Source organism: Castanea sativa, chromosome 5, assembly GCF_040712315.1.
Source record: "Castanea sativa cultivar Marrone di Chiusa Pesio chromosome 5, ASM4071231v1".
Classification (NCBI taxonomy): domain Eukaryota; kingdom Viridiplantae; phylum Streptophyta; class Magnoliopsida; order Fagales; family Fagaceae; genus Castanea; species Castanea sativa.
Window position 1 is genome coordinate 59,035,733 of NC_134017.1, and position 21,527 is coordinate 59,057,259.

General features: G+C 32.7%; 1 protein-coding gene across 1 annotated transcript; it reads left to right on the forward strand.

Moving 5' to 3' along the window:
• The first annotated feature begins 11,678 nt into the window (after positions 1-11,678).
• Positions 11,679-16,251, forward strand: LOC142636431 (putative 3-hydroxyisobutyrate dehydrogenase, mitochondrial). The gene is made up of 4 exons (XM_075810669.1): positions 11,679-11,780; positions 13,717-13,867; positions 14,856-14,938; positions 16,069-16,251. Exons 1-4 carry the CDS (start codon positions 11,679-11,681, stop codon positions 16,237-16,239), a joined length of 507 nt encoding a protein of 168 aa, XP_075666784.1. The 3' UTR covers positions 16,240-16,251.
• Positions 16,252-21,527: the final 5,276 nt, after the last annotated feature.

Here is a 21,527-nt window from a genome sequence, read left to right on the forward strand (position 1 = left end):
ATCTACTTCTCCCACTATATAAAGGAAACCCTAAGCACTTTTTAAAGGCTTCTAAGAGAGAGAAGAGAGTGCCTCTTTTTGTATCTAGGGTTTGTACCCAAAAGCACTCTAGTCTTTTTGTTTATGCTGTATGTGTGAATCTCTTGTGAGATCTACAGGTGTTTACCTTCATATATACTTAGGGTTATCAAAAATCAAGATTATGTGAAGAACTTGATGATTATTCAGTTGCTGTCATAAGAGTTTAAAGATACATAAGCGGAAATGCTTGTACTTGCTGGAGAATCCAAGAAACAAGGAGTCTGTGGTCTTGGAGCTTGCATGTGGTCGTGTCAGTAAGTTTTCTACTGGTGGGTAGCAATAGGATGTTAGTGGTCTAAGTCGCTATTGTACAAACTTCAATTCTTTCATAGTGGATTCAGTTTTACCTTGAGGATAGCTATGTTAAATCATTCCCAGGTTTTTTACCGGTTTAGTTTTCCTAGGTCATCATATCATTGTGTTCTTTATATTTCCACTGCTTTGCATGATATGAGTATTATTGTTTTAACCTAGATCTGCTTAATTTACCTAAGTATTCACTTGGTTAATTAATTAGGTTAAACAATCAAGTTTTACAGGAATCTAAATTCTAACAATTTTGTAGTTAGATTTCAATATTAATATAACATAAAAAATTATGTTAATTGTTTAATATAACAAAAACACGTGCAAGGCACATGTAATAAAAACTAGTCATTTAAATAAATTAAAATAAAAGTAAACATAAACATAAACATAAGCATATATACTTTTGTACTCATAATTTTTCTTTTAAACTCTCTCATTTAAAGCACTAACAAACAATATCACCATTGAATAGTGTCTTGTTAACATTAGAAGACAAACATTCTAAATGAAAATTCGACTTGTTAAATTTTGTAAACTAATTTATTTTAAAGTTAGTATATTCGATCAAAACTTTTTAAAGTTTTATTTTTATATTGAATTGTATTTTAATCCATATGCATTTTATTTTAAGAATAATGAAAGAATCAATGAATTTAAACTTTTCCTATAGGGAAACTAATATGTCTTTGACTCCTTCTATGAGATTTCTTTTGAAATTTCTTTGACTCAAAAATAAATATAATGGTCCTGCAAAAATCATGCAAAGTATCACCTGCTTCAGCAACTCAACTATATATTCGGTGAGTGATCGCTGGGATTAGAGTGAATCTTAGCGTAATTTACTTTTGTCTACTTGTCAATCTCATTAGACCAACCAAAACTGCAGCAATCGCTGGGACAAAATATTCCGACCAACACATACAGTTCATTCCAACAATTATATCTTCTGCCAATTGGAGAACGATTATAATCAACATTATTTGGCTAGTGATCCTACTATTGATTATACTCATGCTTAGCTTCATCCGACAAGCGTTTAATAATCCATGTTATCATGGGCTATTAACAGTGATTAGAGAACATTACCTCCCTATAGCTACTTTGTTATTGGTCTAGACAAGCTCGAGCATATTGGGCCTAAAGTTTCTCTCCCACTTGGCCCCAACAATTGATGAAGTTATTATGATCAACATTATTATTGAATTTAGATTATGAATATTTGTAATATTTTGTTTAGATTTCAATGTTAAATATAACATTAAAAATTATGTTATTGGTTTAATATAACAAAATACATGTGCAAGGCATGTGTAACCAAAACTAGACATCAAAATTAACGTAAACATACACATAAACATATTTACAAACAAGAGAATAATTATGTACTCATAAACTTTATTTTTTAACTCTCCCGTTTAAAGCACTAACAAACAATATCACCATTGAATGGTGTCTCGTTAACATTAGAAGACGAACATTCTAAATTAAAACTTGATTTGTTAAATTTTTAAAACTAATTTATTTTAAAGTTAGAATACTTAAAAAATTTTAAAGTTTTATTTATTTGTTTTACATAGAACTACATTTTAATCCACTATACGTTTTAATAATAATGAACGAATCAACGAATTTAAACTTTTCCTATAGGGAAACTAACATGTCTTTGACCACTTCTATGATGAGATTTATTTTTATTATGCCTACTTGACTTAAAAATAAATATAACGGTTGGGCTAAAAATCATGCATAGTATCATGTTTAACTGCTTAATTTGGTTGACAAGTGAAATTTAAAAATAAAAACATTGGAAAATATGAAATTTATTTTGTCAACACTTCAATATATTATGATATTCAAATATTGGATCCTATCAATATTTAAATTCTATTCAAATTAAAAGTTTATCAGTAAACATTTCTAAACATGCTTCTCACACAACCCATGTTTTTGCTTTTGTTTTTCTCTTCAAGTGGCTTGATTTAACAATAATTTAAAACAAATTTAAATTCTATTCAAACTAAAAGTCTATTATAAAAAATTTCTAATCTTAAATCCCACACACAACCCACGCTTTTGTTTTTGTTTTTTATTTTTTATTTTTTCCCTCAAGTTGCATGATTTAACTATAATTTTTTTAAAAAAATAATTTCATTCAAACTAAAAGTCAATAATAAAAATTTTCTAAACTTAAATCTCAAACAACCCACTTTTTTTTTACTCAAGTTGCATCTTATTAAATTCATATTTTATTGGAATATTAAGCTACAAAGCTCTTGACCAAGGGATAAGATTTAACAAAAATTTAATTTAGATAAAAATTTATCATTTAAGTTTTAGAAATTTAAATTCTACTCCAACTAACAGTTTATTATCAAAATTTTCAGAATTTATATATATATTCTGCCATGGCTTTTCAATACAATCACTCTTAACCAATAATTCATCCCTATAATTAAATCTCACACAATACACCTCATGTTGTTGTATTTTTTTTTTCAAAATGCGACTTATGATTATGTTTTAATTTAATAAATTCATCTTATTTATCTTTGCTTCTGAATTAGTGTGCATGATATTATGCCAAAGGAAGTTTACAATAAATAAGTAAAACAATGGAAGCCTGACATTGTGGAAGCATAAAGAAAGCACACTTGATGCTCTCTTGATGGAACAGAAACTAAACTGTTAGTTCCTAGTAGTAAACCTTGAATCCATAAGGAGTTTCCTTAAACCCACAAGGAGAAGAAAACTAGAATCCATCAGAGAAATAATTTGACAATAGTCCGTGTTTATTGATAATACTCTGATTTGCCTCTGCGGCTACAAAACATATAAATACTAAGAAAAAAAACGTCTAAAACCCTAATTCGCACTAATTACGCGATTAGGTGACAAAAATACAAAAATTTACCAAAAATGGCAAAATTGAGTTAAATGCAAAATCATAAACTATTGACCCTAAGGGTTGTTTCAAAACAGACGAGGCCTTATTTTGACTTTTAAACTAAAAGTTACTAAGGGAAAACAAATATTATTATAAATAGCAAAAACACTGTTTTCAAGGCCTTCATGAAGGAATTCGCCTTAATTTTGGCGACAATCATGTTAAAATGAATGTAGATCAGAACTTCATTTCCCTTCAACCTGCCAAATTTCATGCAATTCTGACACTATCACCCCATTGGCCTCTATTGGCACCCCGTTTTGATCTTTCGTTATGACTTCCTGCGTTAGCTCTTGCTGCTCCAAGAAGGCATATGTTGTTTGTTCTACATTAGTCTCCCCCACTGGAAAAGAACTCAATCCCGAGTTCCCACTATCTGGTTCATAAGGAGGATGATAATCATACAAGTCAACAACATTGAAGGTAGAAGAAATGCTCATGTTTGGAGGAAGAGCAACCACATAAGCATTGTTGTTGATCTTTTTAGTAATCTGAAATGGTCCATACTTCTTGTCCTTCAACTTGTTGTAGGTACCAATAGGAAATCTCTCATTTCTAAGATAGACTAGCACTAAATCCCCAGCATTGAAGATCTTCTCACGCCGCTTCTTATTAACAACTTCCTTGTACTTGGCATTTATAGCTACAAGTTTTTGCCTCACCTCCTCTTGCATGGCCCAAATATGGTTAGCCATATTCCCTGCTACTTGACTTACTCCTAGAAGCTCAGGTAAAGGTATTAAGTCCAAAGCATGTTTTGGGGGCATGCAGTAGACGATGGCGAATGGAAACTTACCAGTGCTTTTGTTGACTGAGCTGTTGTAAGAAAACTCCGCTTGAAACAATGCAAGATCCCACTGCTTGGGCTTTTCGCCTAAGATACACCGAATCAAATTCCCCAAAGTGCAATTAACCACTTCTGTTTGGCCATCAATTTGAGGATGACTAGTGGTGCTGTAATTTAAGGAAGTGTCAAAACGCTTCCATAAAGTCCGCCAGAAGTGACTAATGAACTTGGTATCCTAGTCAGAAGTGATGGACTTTGGCACTCTATGCAAATGCATAACTTCTTTAAAGAACAAATTGGCCACTCGAGTAGCATCTGAAGTCTTCTTGCATGCTCTAAAATGGGACATCTTCGAGTACCTGTCAACCACAACAAAAACTGAATCCAAAGCACGCTGGGTTCGAGGAAGACCTAGTATAAATTCCATAGACAAATCCTCCCATAATGCTTGTGGAACTTGCAAAGGCATGTATAAACCAGTATTTAGAGATTGACCCTTGACAATTTGGCAGATTGGACATTTCCTCACATGATTGCCAACATCCCTCTTGAGTTATAGTCAATAATACTTTTCTTCTACTAGTACTATAGTCTTATCTTTGCCCATATGTCCACCCAAACCTCTACCATGCAGCTCCCTAATATTCTACTCCCTCAATGAACTTTTAGGGATGCATAATTGATTACTCTGAAAGAGGAAACCATCCTGGATATACATACTATTGACAACAATATGATTTTGTTGACACTTACCCTAAATATCACCAAAATCCTCATCATTCTCATACAGCTCCTTGAGTTAATCAAACCCTACAACTTCAATATGTAAGGTGGTCAACAACGATGCTCGCTTGCTGAGCACATCAGCCACCTTATTAGTGACGTCAGACTTGTGCTTTAATGTGAAATGGAAGCGCTGTATATAAGCTACCCACCTAGCATGCATCTTGTTAATGCAAACTTGGCTGTTGATGTGCTTCAATGCCTAATGATCTGTATATAATACAAACTCCCTCTGAATCAGGTAGTGCTCCCAATGCTTAAAAGTCCATACTACAGCAAAGAACTCCAGCTCATAGGCCGACCATTTACTTCAAGCTTTACAAACCTTCTCACTGAAGAATGCTATTGTTGTTTTGAAATACCTTATCAAAGTAGGGCAATGCCAAAACCGAGGTTGTGCTTAACTTTTCCTTCATTAAGGCAAAGCTCTGTTCTGCCTCCTTTCTCCCATAAGAACCTCCCCTTCTTCAAACACTTAGTGGTAGGGGCTACTATGCTACTGAAATCTCGAACAAACCTTCAATAAAAGGTTGATAGCCCATAGAAGCTTCGCACATCACTCACTGTCTTTAGGGTTGGTCATTCTCTGACTACATGGACCTTGTCCTCATTAACATGAATCCCATCCACACTGACCACATACCCTAAGAACATCAACTTATTAGTCAAGAAGCTACACTTCTTCAAGTTGATATACAACTCATTGGCATACAACACCACCAATACTTCTTGCACATGATTATAGTGGGCTACTTCTGTCTTATTGTAAATCAGGATATCGTCAACATAAACTACCACAAACTTTCTAATAAATGGTTTCAATAATTGATTCATAAGCCTCATGAAAGTGGTGGGAGCATTGGACAATCCGAAAGGCATCACCATCTACTCATGCAACCCCTCATTTGTCTTAAAAGTTGTCTTCCTTTCATCTTCAGGTCGGATTTGAATCTGGTGATACCCATTCTTAAGATCTAGCTAGGTGTAACACTTAGACCCACTCAGCATATCAAACATGTCATCTAGTCGGGGAATAGTGTTAAGGACATATTTTATATAATTGGCTAATCATTTGACAAAACGCATTTTACTTGTATTTGGGTAGATCTAGGATGCGTTTAATACTTCAAAGAACATGTTGTTCAAGTCTAGTATTAAAGCCATGAAGATTGGACCAAGAAACAAGTGAAGAAAATGTGCTCACTAAAGCTAGACAGATAGCTAGACAGCTACTCGACAGCTGCTCGACAGATAGCTATCTATCGAGATTTAATGAATAAAGCTCGACAGCTTCTCAATCGATCAAGGTATCTATCGAGGTTACAGAAATCAAAATTTTCAAATATGATTTTTGGGCCAAAACTAAGTGTTGGCAAAAACTCTATGTGACGCCTTAGGGTTTAGACCAAAATAAGGCCGTCGAAACCCTAGGGTTTTGATGGCTTTTGTAACCCTAAACTTTATTTTAGACCAAAACTTTATTCTATCTAAAAGAAGCTACTGCATCTTTGCGCCTTAGGGTTTTGTAACTAAGTGCTTCTTGATCTTCATTGTTGATGAAGTGAAGAACTTTGCAGCCAACATTCTTCTTTCTCAAGTTGGTGAGTGAGTCATGTACTGGGATTCGTGCAAAGGAGTAAGTCACGTACTAGGATTCATGCATCAAAGGGTGGCGTTCATATATTGAAGAGTTAAGAGGTTCTGATGCGGTAGAAGGTTTCTGCTGTAAGTTCATCTACGGGGATTGTAGAGTCTAGGGACAAAGGTTTTGTACTAGATCTGAAACTTCTCTTTACTATAGTGAATTACTTTTCAAGAAGGTTTCCTCCCAAGTTTTTTTATTGTGAAACTGGTTGGTTTCATTGGTTTTCCTAAGTCATCATATCTTATCTTATTTATTTTTTTGCTGCATTATTTGTGACATGATATTGATGTTTGTTTGTTTTAACAAGTTTATTCATAATAAACCTAATTAACAACTTGGGTTTAAAACTTGTTAATTCTATTAACCGGGGTCTAAATTTCTCAACAAGTGGTATCAAAGCGAGTACACTCTGATTGGATTAATTTCTTAAGTGTGATCTTTAACCCATGTTGTCATGGATCATGGATAGTCTCTTTTGATTCCTCTTTTATTTGTTGGAACTAATTATGCATACTGGAAAGTTCGTATGAAAGTTCTTTTGCTGGCTCTAGGTGAATAGGTATGGCAAGCTATTGAAGTTGGCTAGATTAAGCCAAAGAAAGCGCCAGTGGATTGGGATGATACAACAATCACAGGTGCAAATTTCAATAGTAGGGCATTGAATGCTTTGTTTTGTGAGGTGACTAATGAGGAATTCAAGAAAATATCATCCACAGAAGTTGCTAAGGAAGCTTGAACCATTCTTGAGACCACCTATGAAGGTACCATGGTTGTAAAGACTGTGGAGCTTCAAAGACTCACTAGTAACTTTGAAGAAATAAGGATGGAGGAGAATGAGACCTTTGATGAGTTTTATGCTAAACTCAAAGATATTGTGAATTTTGTCTTCAACCTTGGAGAGTTTATAGTAGAATCCAAAATTGTTAAGAAAATCCTTAAGTCCTTACCTGAAAGATTCTATGCTAAGATCATTGCCATTGAAGAAGTAAAGGACATTGATCAAATTCTTTTAACTGAGCTTGTAGGGAACTTTCAAACCTATGAGATGGGATTAGGCTCAATGGGAAAATGTGGAAAGAGTAAAAACTTGGCTTTTAAGGGTATAGAGGAAAAGATTGAGGACTCTGAAAATGAAGATGAAAGTGAAGATGAAGATGTTGATGAGGATGAGGATGAGGATCTAACTTTCACAACTGATGAGATTATCAAGTTTCTTAAATTTAGGAAAAATGATAAGGGCAAACCTCCTAGGAAGGGTAAGAATGAAAAGCCCTTCATCCAATGCCATGAGTGTAAGGGTTTTGGTCATATGAGGATAGAGAGCCCAAACTACCTTATGAGGGAAAAGGCCAAGAAGTTAGAAGATAAAGGATTGGTTGCTACTTGGAGTGACACTGAGAATGACTCTTCTGATGAGTATGTGGATGAATGTAGTCACGTTATGGCCTTTGCTACTTCAATCGATAAGGTGATTGTGGAGAGTGCTAGTGACAATGAGGATTCTTCTGATGAAGAAGTACATAAGAAGTTGACCCTTTAGGAAGCCTATGATAAGTTATGCACTGAATTCATAAGATTTGAAAAGACTTCTCATCTTTGTAGAAAAGAGCTTAATGAGGTAAAAACTGAAAAAGTTGATTTGTTAGTCAAATTAGATGAGACTACAAGGTTAGTTGAGACACTTATTGTGGAGAACACCTCATTAGAAGAGAATGTCAAGAATCTTGAGGTTGAGTTTAGTCAACCTAGAACTTAAATAGAGAGAATGTCTAGTGCAAAGCTTGAAGAGGTCTTGAGTGCTCAAAAGCCTAATTCTGATAAGACTGGCTTAGGATATGTTGTCTTCTCCGGCCCCTCCTCTTCCACGGCTTCTGGATCAAGAACTGTCTTTGTGTCACAATCTAACAAAGGTAATAAAGGTATAAAATCCAAAACTGATCTGGATAATTCTAAATCTTTTGTTAGACCTCATGTTTGTCATCATTGTGGTGTTTTTGGATACTTCCGTCCTAATTGCTTTAAGTTGTATCCTCAAAAGCAAGTTTCCAAACGGTCACACGTTTCCTCTCAAGAACCTACACCTTTGTTTAGAGAGTTATTAAAAACCTTGAGCTTTTTAACTCAATTTTAGGAAAATTTTAATTCTTTTATGTCCTTTAGTAGACATACTAGGACACGTACCTTTTCATTTCACGGCCAAAGACTCGTGCTATGTGGGTGAGAAAGGAGCCTAAGACTTAATTGTCTTTTCTGTTTGTCTTCTGCTTTAATTCTTTCTATCTATAGTAGGACTCTCTTTGCTTGATTTCTTACTTGCTTTTGAAATCATGCTTTCATGCATTTGCATTTTTCTAACATGCTTTCATGCATCTACATATTTCTTTCATACTTTCATGCTTGTTTGTCTGTTTTGTTGGGTTGTTTAGTTTTTTTTTTTAAATAAAAAATTGAAAAATCAAAAAAATACAAAAACAATGTGTGTATGTATACATTGGTTCTTGTGAACCTTAAAATGGCCATTGAATCAGAGTTTTCTAAACTTTGTATCATTTGTAACTTAGATGAGCATCTCTATAAGCAAGTGAGCTTTGTGGCTCTTTGTTTATGATGAGTAAGTTTAAGTAATCTCTTGTACTTAATACTCGTATCACTCTTTTTGACGGGAAGGACTAGAAAATCCTAAGTAAAAGGCATCAAAAACCATCTCACCACTGTTACCCGTCAATTATGATATGACATATGTATGCTTTGGCATAGCAAAAGTGCAATGTCAATGACATTTGTATGCTTCGGCATAGCAAAAGTGCAATGTCTAAAAACTTAACATAATTGGATATTTCTTCTCTCTCCTTTGTATACCCATGCATGGTTTGCTTATTAAAAATGAAATATGCAAAGAAAATAAAAGTAAAAAGAACAAAATGTTTTACATATGATTGCAAGTGTGTTTTTTAGGAGATGTGGGAGTTATATGATGTATCTCAAAGGTGATAGTCCCCATTAAATAGTTATGATTGTGTGTGAGTTAAAGTGATTTTCTCATATCTCAAATCGTCGTAACATTGAGACACTTATGCAATCTTGCAATGTTTCTCACACACAACACGCAATATTCTTTGCTACTTTTGATACATGTGCATGTACAATGTGATTTGGCCATCACAAGATTTACATGTCTTGATGTATGCTCACTAAACTGTCTTAACTTGTTTTTAAAATATAAAATTGATTAGACTTGTTTAATATGTGTGTGAGTTTTTAGGAGCTAAATGCATCACTCTTTGTTGTTTGAGAGATGTTTTTGAAAGGTTAAAATGTTATTTGGATCATTGGCTGAGTAGCATCTTTGATTGCATTCATGTCTGTGTTTTTCTCTTCTTGAAAAACTGTTTTTAAGCCATCTCGACACCTCCAATACTTGGCTTATCTGTCGAGATCTTCAGTTGATTTTTTTTATCGCAATCTCGACAACTCTCAATAGCTTCTCGATAGCTGTTCGATCCATCGAAGTATGCTCGATAGCTTCTCGACACCTCTCGATCCATCGAGATCCTCTGCATGCATTGTTTTTAACAAGTTTTGCATGTTTCTCTTATCTTGTCATCCATAGCATCTTATTTCAATACATTCATACATTTTTATGGATTCTTTGTGCTCCCTTGATCATCCTTGATCATCTTTATGTTTCTCGGGTGAAGCTTTATAGCTTCTTGTACCCTTTGTCAATCATGACAAAAAGGGGGAGAAATTGAGAAAATTGTGGTTTCTTTTTAAGATTCTACAAGTTAGAGGGAGAAATACATGTCTCTGTAAGGGGGAGATGTGTTTCATCTTGTTAGGGGGAGTGTTTACCTCCTTGTTGTTGTAGGAGTTTCTTTTAGCTTCTTCTTCTTGTACCTAGGTCTTGTGACCATTTTTACATACATGATGTTTATCAAGTTGTATATATGATGATGCATGTTTTCTTCACTTATCTCTACATGTGTTGTTTCTTTTCTTTCTTTATACATATGATTCTTATTTTTGTATGCAATCTATTATTTCTGCTTTATACAAAGATGCCTTGATGTGTTTTGTTTAAAGTGTTTCAAAAATACAGGTTGTCAAAGTCTTCCATGCCATAAACTCTCTTCTTGCAAAATTTTTCAAGATTTTGTGTTAGGATAGATTTTATTGTATTCAACAAGTGAGTATAAGTTGAGTGATTTATGACTTCTCTCATATGTTCATTTGTTTGTTGTTGTTTTGTCACGGATTACCAAAAGGGGAGATTGTTAAGGACATGTTTTATGTAACTGGCTAATCTTTTGACAAAACACACTTTACTTATATTTGGGTAGATCTAGGATGTGTTTAATACTTTAAAGAACATGTTGTTCAAGTCTAGTATTAAAGCTATAAAGATTGGACCTAGAAACAAGTGAAGAAAATGTGCTCACTAAAGTTGGACAAATAGCTGGACAGCTGCTTGACAGATAGTTATCTATCGAGATTTAATGAATGAAGCTCGACAGCTTCTCGATCGATCAAGGTATCTATCGAGGTTACGGAAATCAATATTTTCAAATATGATTTTTGGGCCAGGCTTTTGTATTTGTGTAGGGTTTCTTTTCTCACAACCTTAAACATATATAAGACTTATTTTAAAAGCCGTCACATAAGAAAATACAAGGAGAACATATGCAAAAGGTGACCGAAGCCTTATTCTATCTGAAAGAAGCTATTGCGTTTTTGCACCTTAGGGTTTTGTCACCAAGTGCTTTTTGATCTTCATTGTTGATGAAGTGAAGACTCATCAACAATGAAGACTGGATACAATGTCTGTTCATGACATGTAATGTACTTGAATCTTTTCCTTCCTCAAGTTAGTATTTTGAGTTCTTCAATTTGTTTGGATTTCAATTAGTTATTTCATTTGTTGTACAATAAGAAATGTTCAAGTCAGTGCAGAATTCACATCATGCTATGTAGAAAACGAGGGCAATGAACATTTACTTCATGGCAGTGAATCCCTTTCAAGTGTGCTGTAAATTTAATTTGGGCTGTTCCGTTGATGAAAAGATTACCATGCACATATCTAATGTGAATTAATGTGGAAAGTTTGGTCGATTTTCAGAAATTGTAATGCCATGAAGAAGTTCTCTGACATGGGAGTTTCAACGAAAGAAACACCTTTTGAAGTTGCAGAAGCATGTGATGTTGTAATAACAATGTTGCCTTCTTCATCTCATGTGAGTTTTATACTTCTATAGTTTCATTCTTTTTCTCTTTGTATACACCTATTCAATTCTATTATTTGCATCGCTTAGTTCCACGGTCTTCTATAATGTAGTAACTCACCAAAGTTAAAGCTTAATCTTCTTCAAATGTTTGCCATCACCTATTTTGGATGTTAATGTGAACTTTTCATCATTTAATATAAGGAATATATATTTTATGGATTACTTCCATTCAGTCTAATCAAGTTTACCTTTCAATTATGTAATTTAAATCCAAAATATTTTTTGATAAGTCATAAAATTGTTATTTAATATTAGTTAGCCATCTCATAATCATTATCAATATTTCTTGATTTCTTTTTTATCTCACTTAAAATTTCACACTCGAATTTTAGTCTGGCTTGTCCCCAAACCTTCAGATTCCAAATATATGTCCAATAATTAATTTGGAATATTATCTTTTCTCAGTAATTTAGTTTCGCACTGTATTTTAGTCTGGCTCATCCCCAAGTACCTGGGAGCTATTTTTATAGGACCCTGGTATTCTATCCAACTTTGCAAATGATAATGTCTTGTACCTGATTCTTAGCGAAAGCCTATTTTGATTTTAAAATCTGCCGGGTGACAGCAACTACCTAGTTGATTACCCTATATCATCAAAACCCACTGAATTATATCCTCATCGTTGACACCATATTGCATGCTTTGCTTGCACTGCTGTTCTTCTGTATTTCTTCCAAGCGTCTAAAGAAAGTCCGCTCATATTCAACTTTAGTGATTTCTAACAAGCAAAAAGTGAAATAAAAGTTCTTATATTAATGAAATTTATCACTATTTGAAATTAGTTTTTGTTTAATATACAACTAAACTATATATGTGATGTTTTATATTTGATAGACAATATAAAGCTTCATTTTTGCTGCTTAGATTCTGTATCAAGTCCATGCATATGCATTGATGATGCTTGAATATATAATCAAAATAAGAAAAATTACATTGTGTGAAGGACCTATCCATCTTAATTATAATAGGATTCACTATGTACCATCATTTTTTAATTTTCTTAGTTTGAAGGATCTCTTTGTTGATTTGTTCTTCTTCCACAGTGGAAGAAGAACAAATCAAGTAAAGCAGTGGAAGTTCCACTACTTTTCTTGATTAATACATCCCTTGTAAAAATCAGTTTCACTGGCGTTGCTCTTGCACACGTGTGTACATAAATGATGCCTGTTTGACTATTTTGAATTTTTTTTAATCAAGAAAGGAAGAAAATATTGAAGATGCCATGGATCTCTGCTGTATTATACAAAACACCTAGGAGATGACACCTCTAAAAAGAAGAAAATATTGATATCATAACTTTTGGCTCCAAAGTACCTGTCAGCTTTGCTACAGATTTGTATGCAAACTGTACCAACGAGTCATTTATGAATTAAATTACTGTATGGGTACATATTGTACTAATGATGTCAACAAGAAAGCACAATGTGAAGAACCATTCAAAAATCAAATATTAATACAGATAGATAGAAAGTTACATATTTTTGGGATTTGATTGAAATAATTATTACAATGGATGTACCTAGTGCACAAAACTCCCACTTTTATGGGGTGTGGGAGAGATGATTGGTAGATAGCCTTACCTCCCAATTTTGTTTTTGAGAGGCTGATTTCCGGGTTTGAAATAATCATTCATTTTAGTTATTATTGCTTATAAGATGTCTTTCTGAGTGCTAGAATGTTTTCTACCCGAGCACCAACTCAAATTTTGATAGGTTGAGTTTTGAGTCTAACACGAGAGTATGGTCTTGAATGTGTTTTGTTTATATTTATATAATGGTTTTACTTCCAAGGTGGTTGTTGTCATCAACTCTGCGTAGACAGAATGAACGTCTTTCTTTTTTTTGGCTTTGATGCCAGAATCAACATACTGATAGAATTTATGTAGGTATTTGATATTTTCACTGGGCCAAAAGGTTTGCTTCAAGGTGGCAATCTCCTAAGACCATGGTTATTAATAGATTCATCTACTATTGATCCACAAACATCGAGAAAGCTTTCTGTGACTGTATCTAAATGTAATTTAAAGGGAAAGAAAGGTAACACTAACTAGTAAATTAAAGTACTAACCAGACTGTGTTTTAGCTTGACCTGCCTGCCAGTCATTTGTGATGCTTGCCATTGTATGTGTTAGTTATAATCTTGTCTATTATAATATAGCAACTTTTCAAGTTCTTGTCCTGTCTGTGTGTAGATGGCTGTTGATATTTTGGCTATAAAGTAGTGTATCCACATAACAGGGATGTGGATTACTTTTCAAACTTCTTTCTATTCTCTCTCTCTCTCTCTTGCACCTTGATTCAAGATCCTACAGGACCTACACAAGAATGGGGCGGAAGGAACCATAAAAATGAATTACATAACAGAAGAGATACAAAATAAGACGTAGGAAACACACTTCGAAAACACCATGTCATGAACTTAAATACAATCCTGGAAAGGGGTCTAGGTCTTAGAACTGTGCCAAGCTGAGAGCAACAATTACTGAAACTGACTTACCTTTAACTAGTAACCTTTTTTTATGCTTTTTAAAAAAAAATTTGAAGCTTTTAACTAGTAACCTAATACATATTAAAATGGATAATGTGATAGATGAAATATTCAAAATAAATTCTAAAGTTACTGAGTTTTGTCTATTAACTAGTCAAGAGATATAAACCAAGATATCGGTTGATATTGGAAAATAGGAAAATACAGAATGGAACTAAAAAGGACTGCATCTACTGAGAAATCAATTATTCATGCATTGGTTCTGTCACGATTATGTACTCTAAACATAGCCTTACCTTAGTATGTTATAATCTTTTGTAGCATAGACTCATCTTAACAATTTGGCATTTCTAATGAGCTACTTTTGGTGAAACCTGCCTTCATATTGATTTTGAACCAGAGAATATCTGATTTATTTATTTTTTGGTAGGGGAGGAAGTGAAATTTTGATACATGATCATAATTTTATCTTTAGATATGCTTGAATTACCTTATGCTTGTCCATATATAAGGACTGACCGATTTCATTATTTGTAGACAATTTGGTAATTCCTCTCATGTTGGATGCTCCAGTATCTGGGGGTGTTCTTGCTGCAGAAGCTGGCACACTTACTTTCATGGTATGATTCCACTTTTGTCCTTCAAAGTGACTTCTAGCTCTGCCACTTTGAGTTCTCTCATTCTTATTACTCCAAATAAGGTAGAAAGTAGCTTGCCAAGCAAGCTTATGTTATGTGTGCCTGAAACCATTACTTAAAATGAGTATCGATCACCCAAGTGAGCTCAACCTCCCACTCACTATCTATCAAAAAGACACTTCAAAAGGATCTCCCTCCATAATCTTCAAATGATAGAGAACTCAATATAAAGGCGATCCTCTTGTCTCAAGCTTACCCTTTAGAAGACGCATAAATGATCCCCTCTGGAACCCCATTTGAAAACCTTTTTGGCTATATGAAAGTAAACAAGCTGAGCTTCTCTGATACAGTTATTCCCTTTTTTTCATGGTTTCTTTTTAGTTCTGTCAGAGTAGTCTTGTCATCACAGGATGTTGTGTTTTTTGGCCATCAAAGTAGCATAGTACAATTCATAATTAACTAATTAGAATCAAGAATTGTTCAACTCTAATTCCATGGCTTCTTGTTGCCCTCACCTTCTTTAGTGGATCCTTATTACATCTATTTGAAGCTGGAAATGCATGGCTTTGGTGTAGGCCCATAACTACCACCTACACCAAACATCACTTGTTTAGAATTTGACTGATGATCTCAAATTTTTCCTATCTGATAAGCAGAAATCCTAGCTAATCTAGCAACCTGCTATCAGTTTAAATTAAAATGTAACCTATCTGTAAATGCTAACCAATTTGGCGGGATCAAAATTCTAACCAGAAGTCAACTTATTTATGCCTAATCATTAAGAAATTTCCTAATTCAAATTATATTGCATTTGTAGCAAAGTCTGCCACCTTTTGATATAAATTTTAATGGCATGGTCCCCGATTATTAGTTTTCTCTCACAGATGACAATCTGTTATGCCAATGGTTCGACATTTTTACATAGTTAGGTTTTCTTTTTGAAATTATATTTAGCTACTATTGTTGCTTTTTCTTCATCTAAACAAGAGGATTGTTTACAGCTAGGGGACCTGTATGGTATAGAGGTTGGGGAGGCCATGTTAGGTTGAAGGCACCAAAATTTTGTATTTTGATAATGATCAACTTATGAACAAAAGCTAGCATTATTCCAGGTTGGTGGATCCGAGGAAGCTTTTCTGGCTGCAAAACCCTTATTCCTTTTAATGGGCAAAAACACAATATATTGTGGGAAAGCAGGAAATGGTTCAGTAAGTTCTCATACATTCTTGAAGTTTAACTTTCTGATGTTATTTTTTTTACTTATTTCCATATGGAGTATTTGAAAGTTAAATTAATGATGGAGGAAATAATTTAAAACTCTCAGCATACACTCCTAAAAACGTCTTTTATATTTCCCTTCTGAGGTGATCTTACTTTTCTGAATAAACTTGGACTAACAGAGAAGCATACATGTCACTGCACAATGTTGGGATGAGATGCTATAAAATATTCTTATATCAGAGAATGAAGATCCCATATTGAAACCATGCGGTTTTGTTTATTTAATAAAAGTTGACTTATAGTAGGTATTGTTTGTTTAAGATATGGGTTTATGACTTATTATGTGTAATGGTACAAGAGGCCTAATTATATTGTAAGTAAAAACCTTATCGCACACGCGTTCATGTGACAAGGCTAGTTGTGATTTATGCATTTTGAACTTATAACTTAGCTGGTGGAATACCAAAAGAATAAAATTCACGTTTGTGATGGAAAAAGGCATGTTTGTTAAATTTTACCAAACACCCAAATTCAGCTAAATTTAAATTTGGAAATTGAAAACGTGGTCCCCCACCCCCAAAAAAAAAAAATAATAAACCAAACAAGCACTTACGTTGGTAGGGGGTTGGACATTGGATTGACTTTATGATAAGTCTGCTTTTAAATGAGACTGAGGTGAAAGAAGAGGAATTGTCCAATGGTAGTCGATGGGCAGCGTAAGGGTTTTCTAATGGGAGAATATGAAGGAGAGGGAAGAGCAAAAGAAGGTGACGCAGGTAGCAATTGTAAACCCATTCTATAGTGTCAGTGGAGTGGGCTTTACAATTTTGGCAAAAAGTGGGGTTAAAAGATGAGATATATGACTGGGTTTTAAAACCAAACAAAGGTTTTGGGGTTTTTGAGTGATAGGAAAGTTTGAGTTTTGAGTTATAGGTTTTGAGTTTGAGTTAGGAGTACTAAGTCATGAAAAATAAGTCATGTCTAAACCAAATGAGTCCTAATTCTACTTTATCTCTTCTCCCTCGTCCTTAAGATTTGAAGTTGCTGACAGCAGCGAGGACAGCGATGCCTTCTCTCTTCTAGCTAGGGGCGGCACCAGGTCTCTCAATTTTGGCAAAAGCACAAACCTATAGACAACCATGCAACAGAAATATGCATTTTGACTGGTGCTCCCTCTTAAGACTAACTTCATCAGATCTGATCATTGCAGCCTTTCTCAAAAGCAGATTGTTTAAAGCTGAAATGGCCCAAGCCTTTCTCAAGGTACTGCGGATGGTATTCCTCTGCTCGGTAGAGTTTCTTGACAGGTAGTATCTCAGTTACACTTACAATCTTCCTGTTCAAGAGCTTCAATTGTCGTTCCATAGACTCTCTCGCTGCATTTTCTTACTCAGGTGTATAGAAGTATATACCAGATCTGTGCTGTGTCCCCGCATCATTTCCCTGCACACCAAGGAGTTTATAGTTGTTAGCATCTGTAAAGTGGTAAGGCCGTGAGAAAAATGTGTGTGTAACAAGGTCAAATCAATAAAGCATCAGTTTTGAACATGAAAGTAGTGTGGCTTTTCAGATTTAGCATATGGGCATGCAAAATTGAGAGATTTTGGATGGTGAGTGAGTTAGAGATTTTGGATTTAAGAGATTTTGATTGTCAAGTTTTTTGGTATTTCAAATTAAGGGTATGTTTAAATACTCGCTTATTGCTGAAAATTGAAAACACTATAGCAAAATAATTTTTAAATATGTGAATATTACCATAGAATCCAATTTTGAAGTTGTTTTTCTTTAAAAAAAGTACTTACAAGTCCTATGAACAATGCATATGACCCATTATTGTTTCAGCTAAACATTGGAATGCACGTTTTCCGTGCGTTCCAAACGCACATTTAATTTGGTTTTTTTCTTTTTTTCCAACTAACATGGTAATATAAGTTTCCATTGATGTGGCAATTTTTTTTTTATTTGAGCTATTTGTCACTTCAGCAATTTCTATCCAAGAGATAATAATAAAGATTAAATTGACACTACACTGAGACATTAAGGGCTAAATTAACACAATTGAAAGGATAGAAACCAAATTGAGATATGGTGTAAAGGATAAAGACTAATTTTGTAATTTTTCCTAAATAAAAAAAATATATAAATGTGTGTCTATAGGTTATACTAGAAAAAAGAAAAAAGTTGTAATATATGTAGTCATAGAGGGAGTTGATGGGAACTGGGAACATAATAGAATTGTTGTAATTAATTGGTGCTGTTGGTTTGACTTGACCGAGTAGTGAAAGTTATCTACCTTTATTGTGTAAAGAGTTATTAGCATTAGTTTTGATGTTTTATAGAAAAAATATATTAACATTAATTTTTGGGAATTTCGTGATTCATAATTTTAAGATTAATTTTCTTGTGATTTGTGGAGATTATTTTGGTTTTTTTTATTTTTTATTTTATTTTTGTTTGGGACTAATTTTGGTACGAGAGGTTTATAAAATAAAGGAATGGAAAATAAAGTCTTGTAGCTTTACAAGTTAAGAAATTATTTGAATTGTTATGTAGATATAAGTTAAATCCCTATAAGTAATATAACTTTTATTTGATTTGTAGATCATGGAAAAGTCATCTTCAATGTTTGATTATTACAAAAGGAAAAGTGTATATAATTTAGAAGTTAACATTGTGTTGCCAATCTCTAGTGTTGATGTTTTAATTTATGAAAATCATTAAAAAAAAAATTTTGAAAAACACCAACCTAAAAGTTGAATCAAACTTCCATTAAGCTTGGCCCCCTAGTTTCGAATTCTGGTTCCATCCCTGTTACTAGTATGAAAGCTTACTTCAAATGTAATATCTTTGGACATAAACGTGACCATACATATTTGTTTATGTATATTTGTAAACATGCTAATATACATATGTTTATGTATATATGTGGAAATATTTTAAAAGGTGTGACTTTTTAATAATAATAATAATAATAATAAGTGAAGTTGAGAGAATCTGAAACTAGAATTCCAAATTAGCGTTCCAATTTTGTGTCATGTGTCCTAAATTATTTATTCTTAAAGAGTTTTATTTCTTAATTTTAAATATTCACTCAAGTGAGTTATTAAGTACAAAAACCAAAGAATCTAAAACAAATGAATCGTAAAAAAAAAAAAAAAGTGCTTCACAATTTTTTTTTTTAAAAGGACAATTTACATTTTATACCTAATAATATCTTTACAAATTTTTTTAAAGAGTTAATAAAATATATATAAAAAAAGACTATTAATAGTATTTAAATTATATATATAAGAATTATAAAAAGGGAATTCGACTTTTTTTTTTATTCTTTCTTCGTAAAGGCTTCTATTGGATCTGTTTTTTTGTGACCTATTCCTTTGTTTTTCACTCTAGAGGTAATACCCTCTTTCTCCTAGTAATGAGCTTCATTGTGGACTTCGTCCTTTCCAAAATTACTACCTTGTCTCTTTATGTCGGAGACAGTGAAAGTGGTAAAGGCCCTTCACAACGACCGTTTATTGATCTCAACTATATCTTAAAGTGTATCCATGCATATGCATGTGGTTATAAGTTAATAATAATGATAATAATAATAATTGTAATTTAGCCCAATTTGCTCAATGAAGATGAGCTTTGCAATGAAGGTGAGAAAATTTCAGACGTTCATGTTTTATTTATAACTACAATCACTTTTCTTAAGAGAAATTTTCTTTCTTATAGACTGGATTAACAATTGTATGCAATGATTTTTTAATGCCTTTTGTCCTAACAAAGGATATTATCCTAACAAATTATATAATTTATATCTCTACAAAGGATATAATTTATAGAAATGCTATAATTTATATCCAAACAAAGGAGAAAATTATGTAATAGGAGAAAACAATCCTCTTGTGAAAGAAACTTCAGCTTCAATAGTCACCCCATAATAAATCTTTAGGTCGAAGATTAAAAGTTATTTGAATTCAAATTTATATATCATGATAAAAATGTTTCTAGTTTCAATCCAAATCACAATATTATCCTTAAATATAGTAAATTATTGGAATGAATAAAGCAAATGAAACTTAAGAAGATATGACATAGGACTAGAAAATATAAATAAATAAATAAAACTCTAAACCAGAAAAATTAATTAAAAAATTGAAGAAGAGAAACTTTTAGCAAGAAAGCTAAAAAAAAAATCACCAAAAAGCAAAATATCTTCAGCTTCGTATACATTATTGGTATAAAATTCTACTTCAAATTTAATACATGTGAACATAAATATGTGTACTGATATGTATATTTGTAAACATATCAATACACATATTTTTATGTAAATATGTAGAAAAAGTTTAGGCTACGTTTGGATTCATGTCCACGTCTGGCGTCCAGCGCGTTTGCTCTTTTTTTTTTTTTTTGCCAGCGCCTTTAGCATTGTTCATGGGACATGAATAGTGCATTAAAGCAAGTGAACAGTGTTTTCTTATGTGAACAGTAACCCCAAAATTAATTTTTTTTATTATTTTCAATAATAAATTTTCAATTTTCAGCAAAATAAACGATATTCAAATACACACTTAAAAAAATACAGTTTTATAATAATAATAATAATAAATATTTATAATTTATAAAATTCAAATGATTATTGATAAAAATTTTCAATTTTTTTCGTCAAATACGACGGTGAGGCAGGATCAAGTCAAACCCTATTATAATATTTAATGCTTTCTAATTCTTGTCTCACCATTAAATAAGACAGTGTTTTTGCTTAGTCATTAGTCCACCAATTATAATTATAATAATGGGTCAGGATCAAATTGTACTTATTATAATTTTAAGCAATATCATACATTTTAAAAGTTCGAAGCAATTAAAATATTCAATAAAAAATAAATAAAAAATTAATTTGTATCTAAAATACTTAACAATAGTTTAATTACAAATGTTTACTTTATAACGTTTTTAATGTTAATATAACCATTAACTCTAATAGTGTTTCTACGATTTTATAACTATTGCACATGTATTAGTTGATAAATACATATATTGATGGTAAAGTTTTTTATGGTTGAATAAGAAATCTGAAATTCAATTATCGTTTATACCAAAAATCGTTTAATGTTTTGATCTGATAATAAAAAATATAATCTTTAAAAGCGGATATAATAAGTTGAAACTCTAAAAAAAATAATCGAAAAAAAAAACTTAAATAGGCGATAAAAGAATATTGTTAGGAAAATTGGAAAATGACAATAATTAATTCTTAAGATAAGAATTAAAACAAGAACATAAATACCAACTAAATGAACACTTGTCATCATGAGATGTATAAATCAATTGTGACGAATTGTATGATGAACATAAT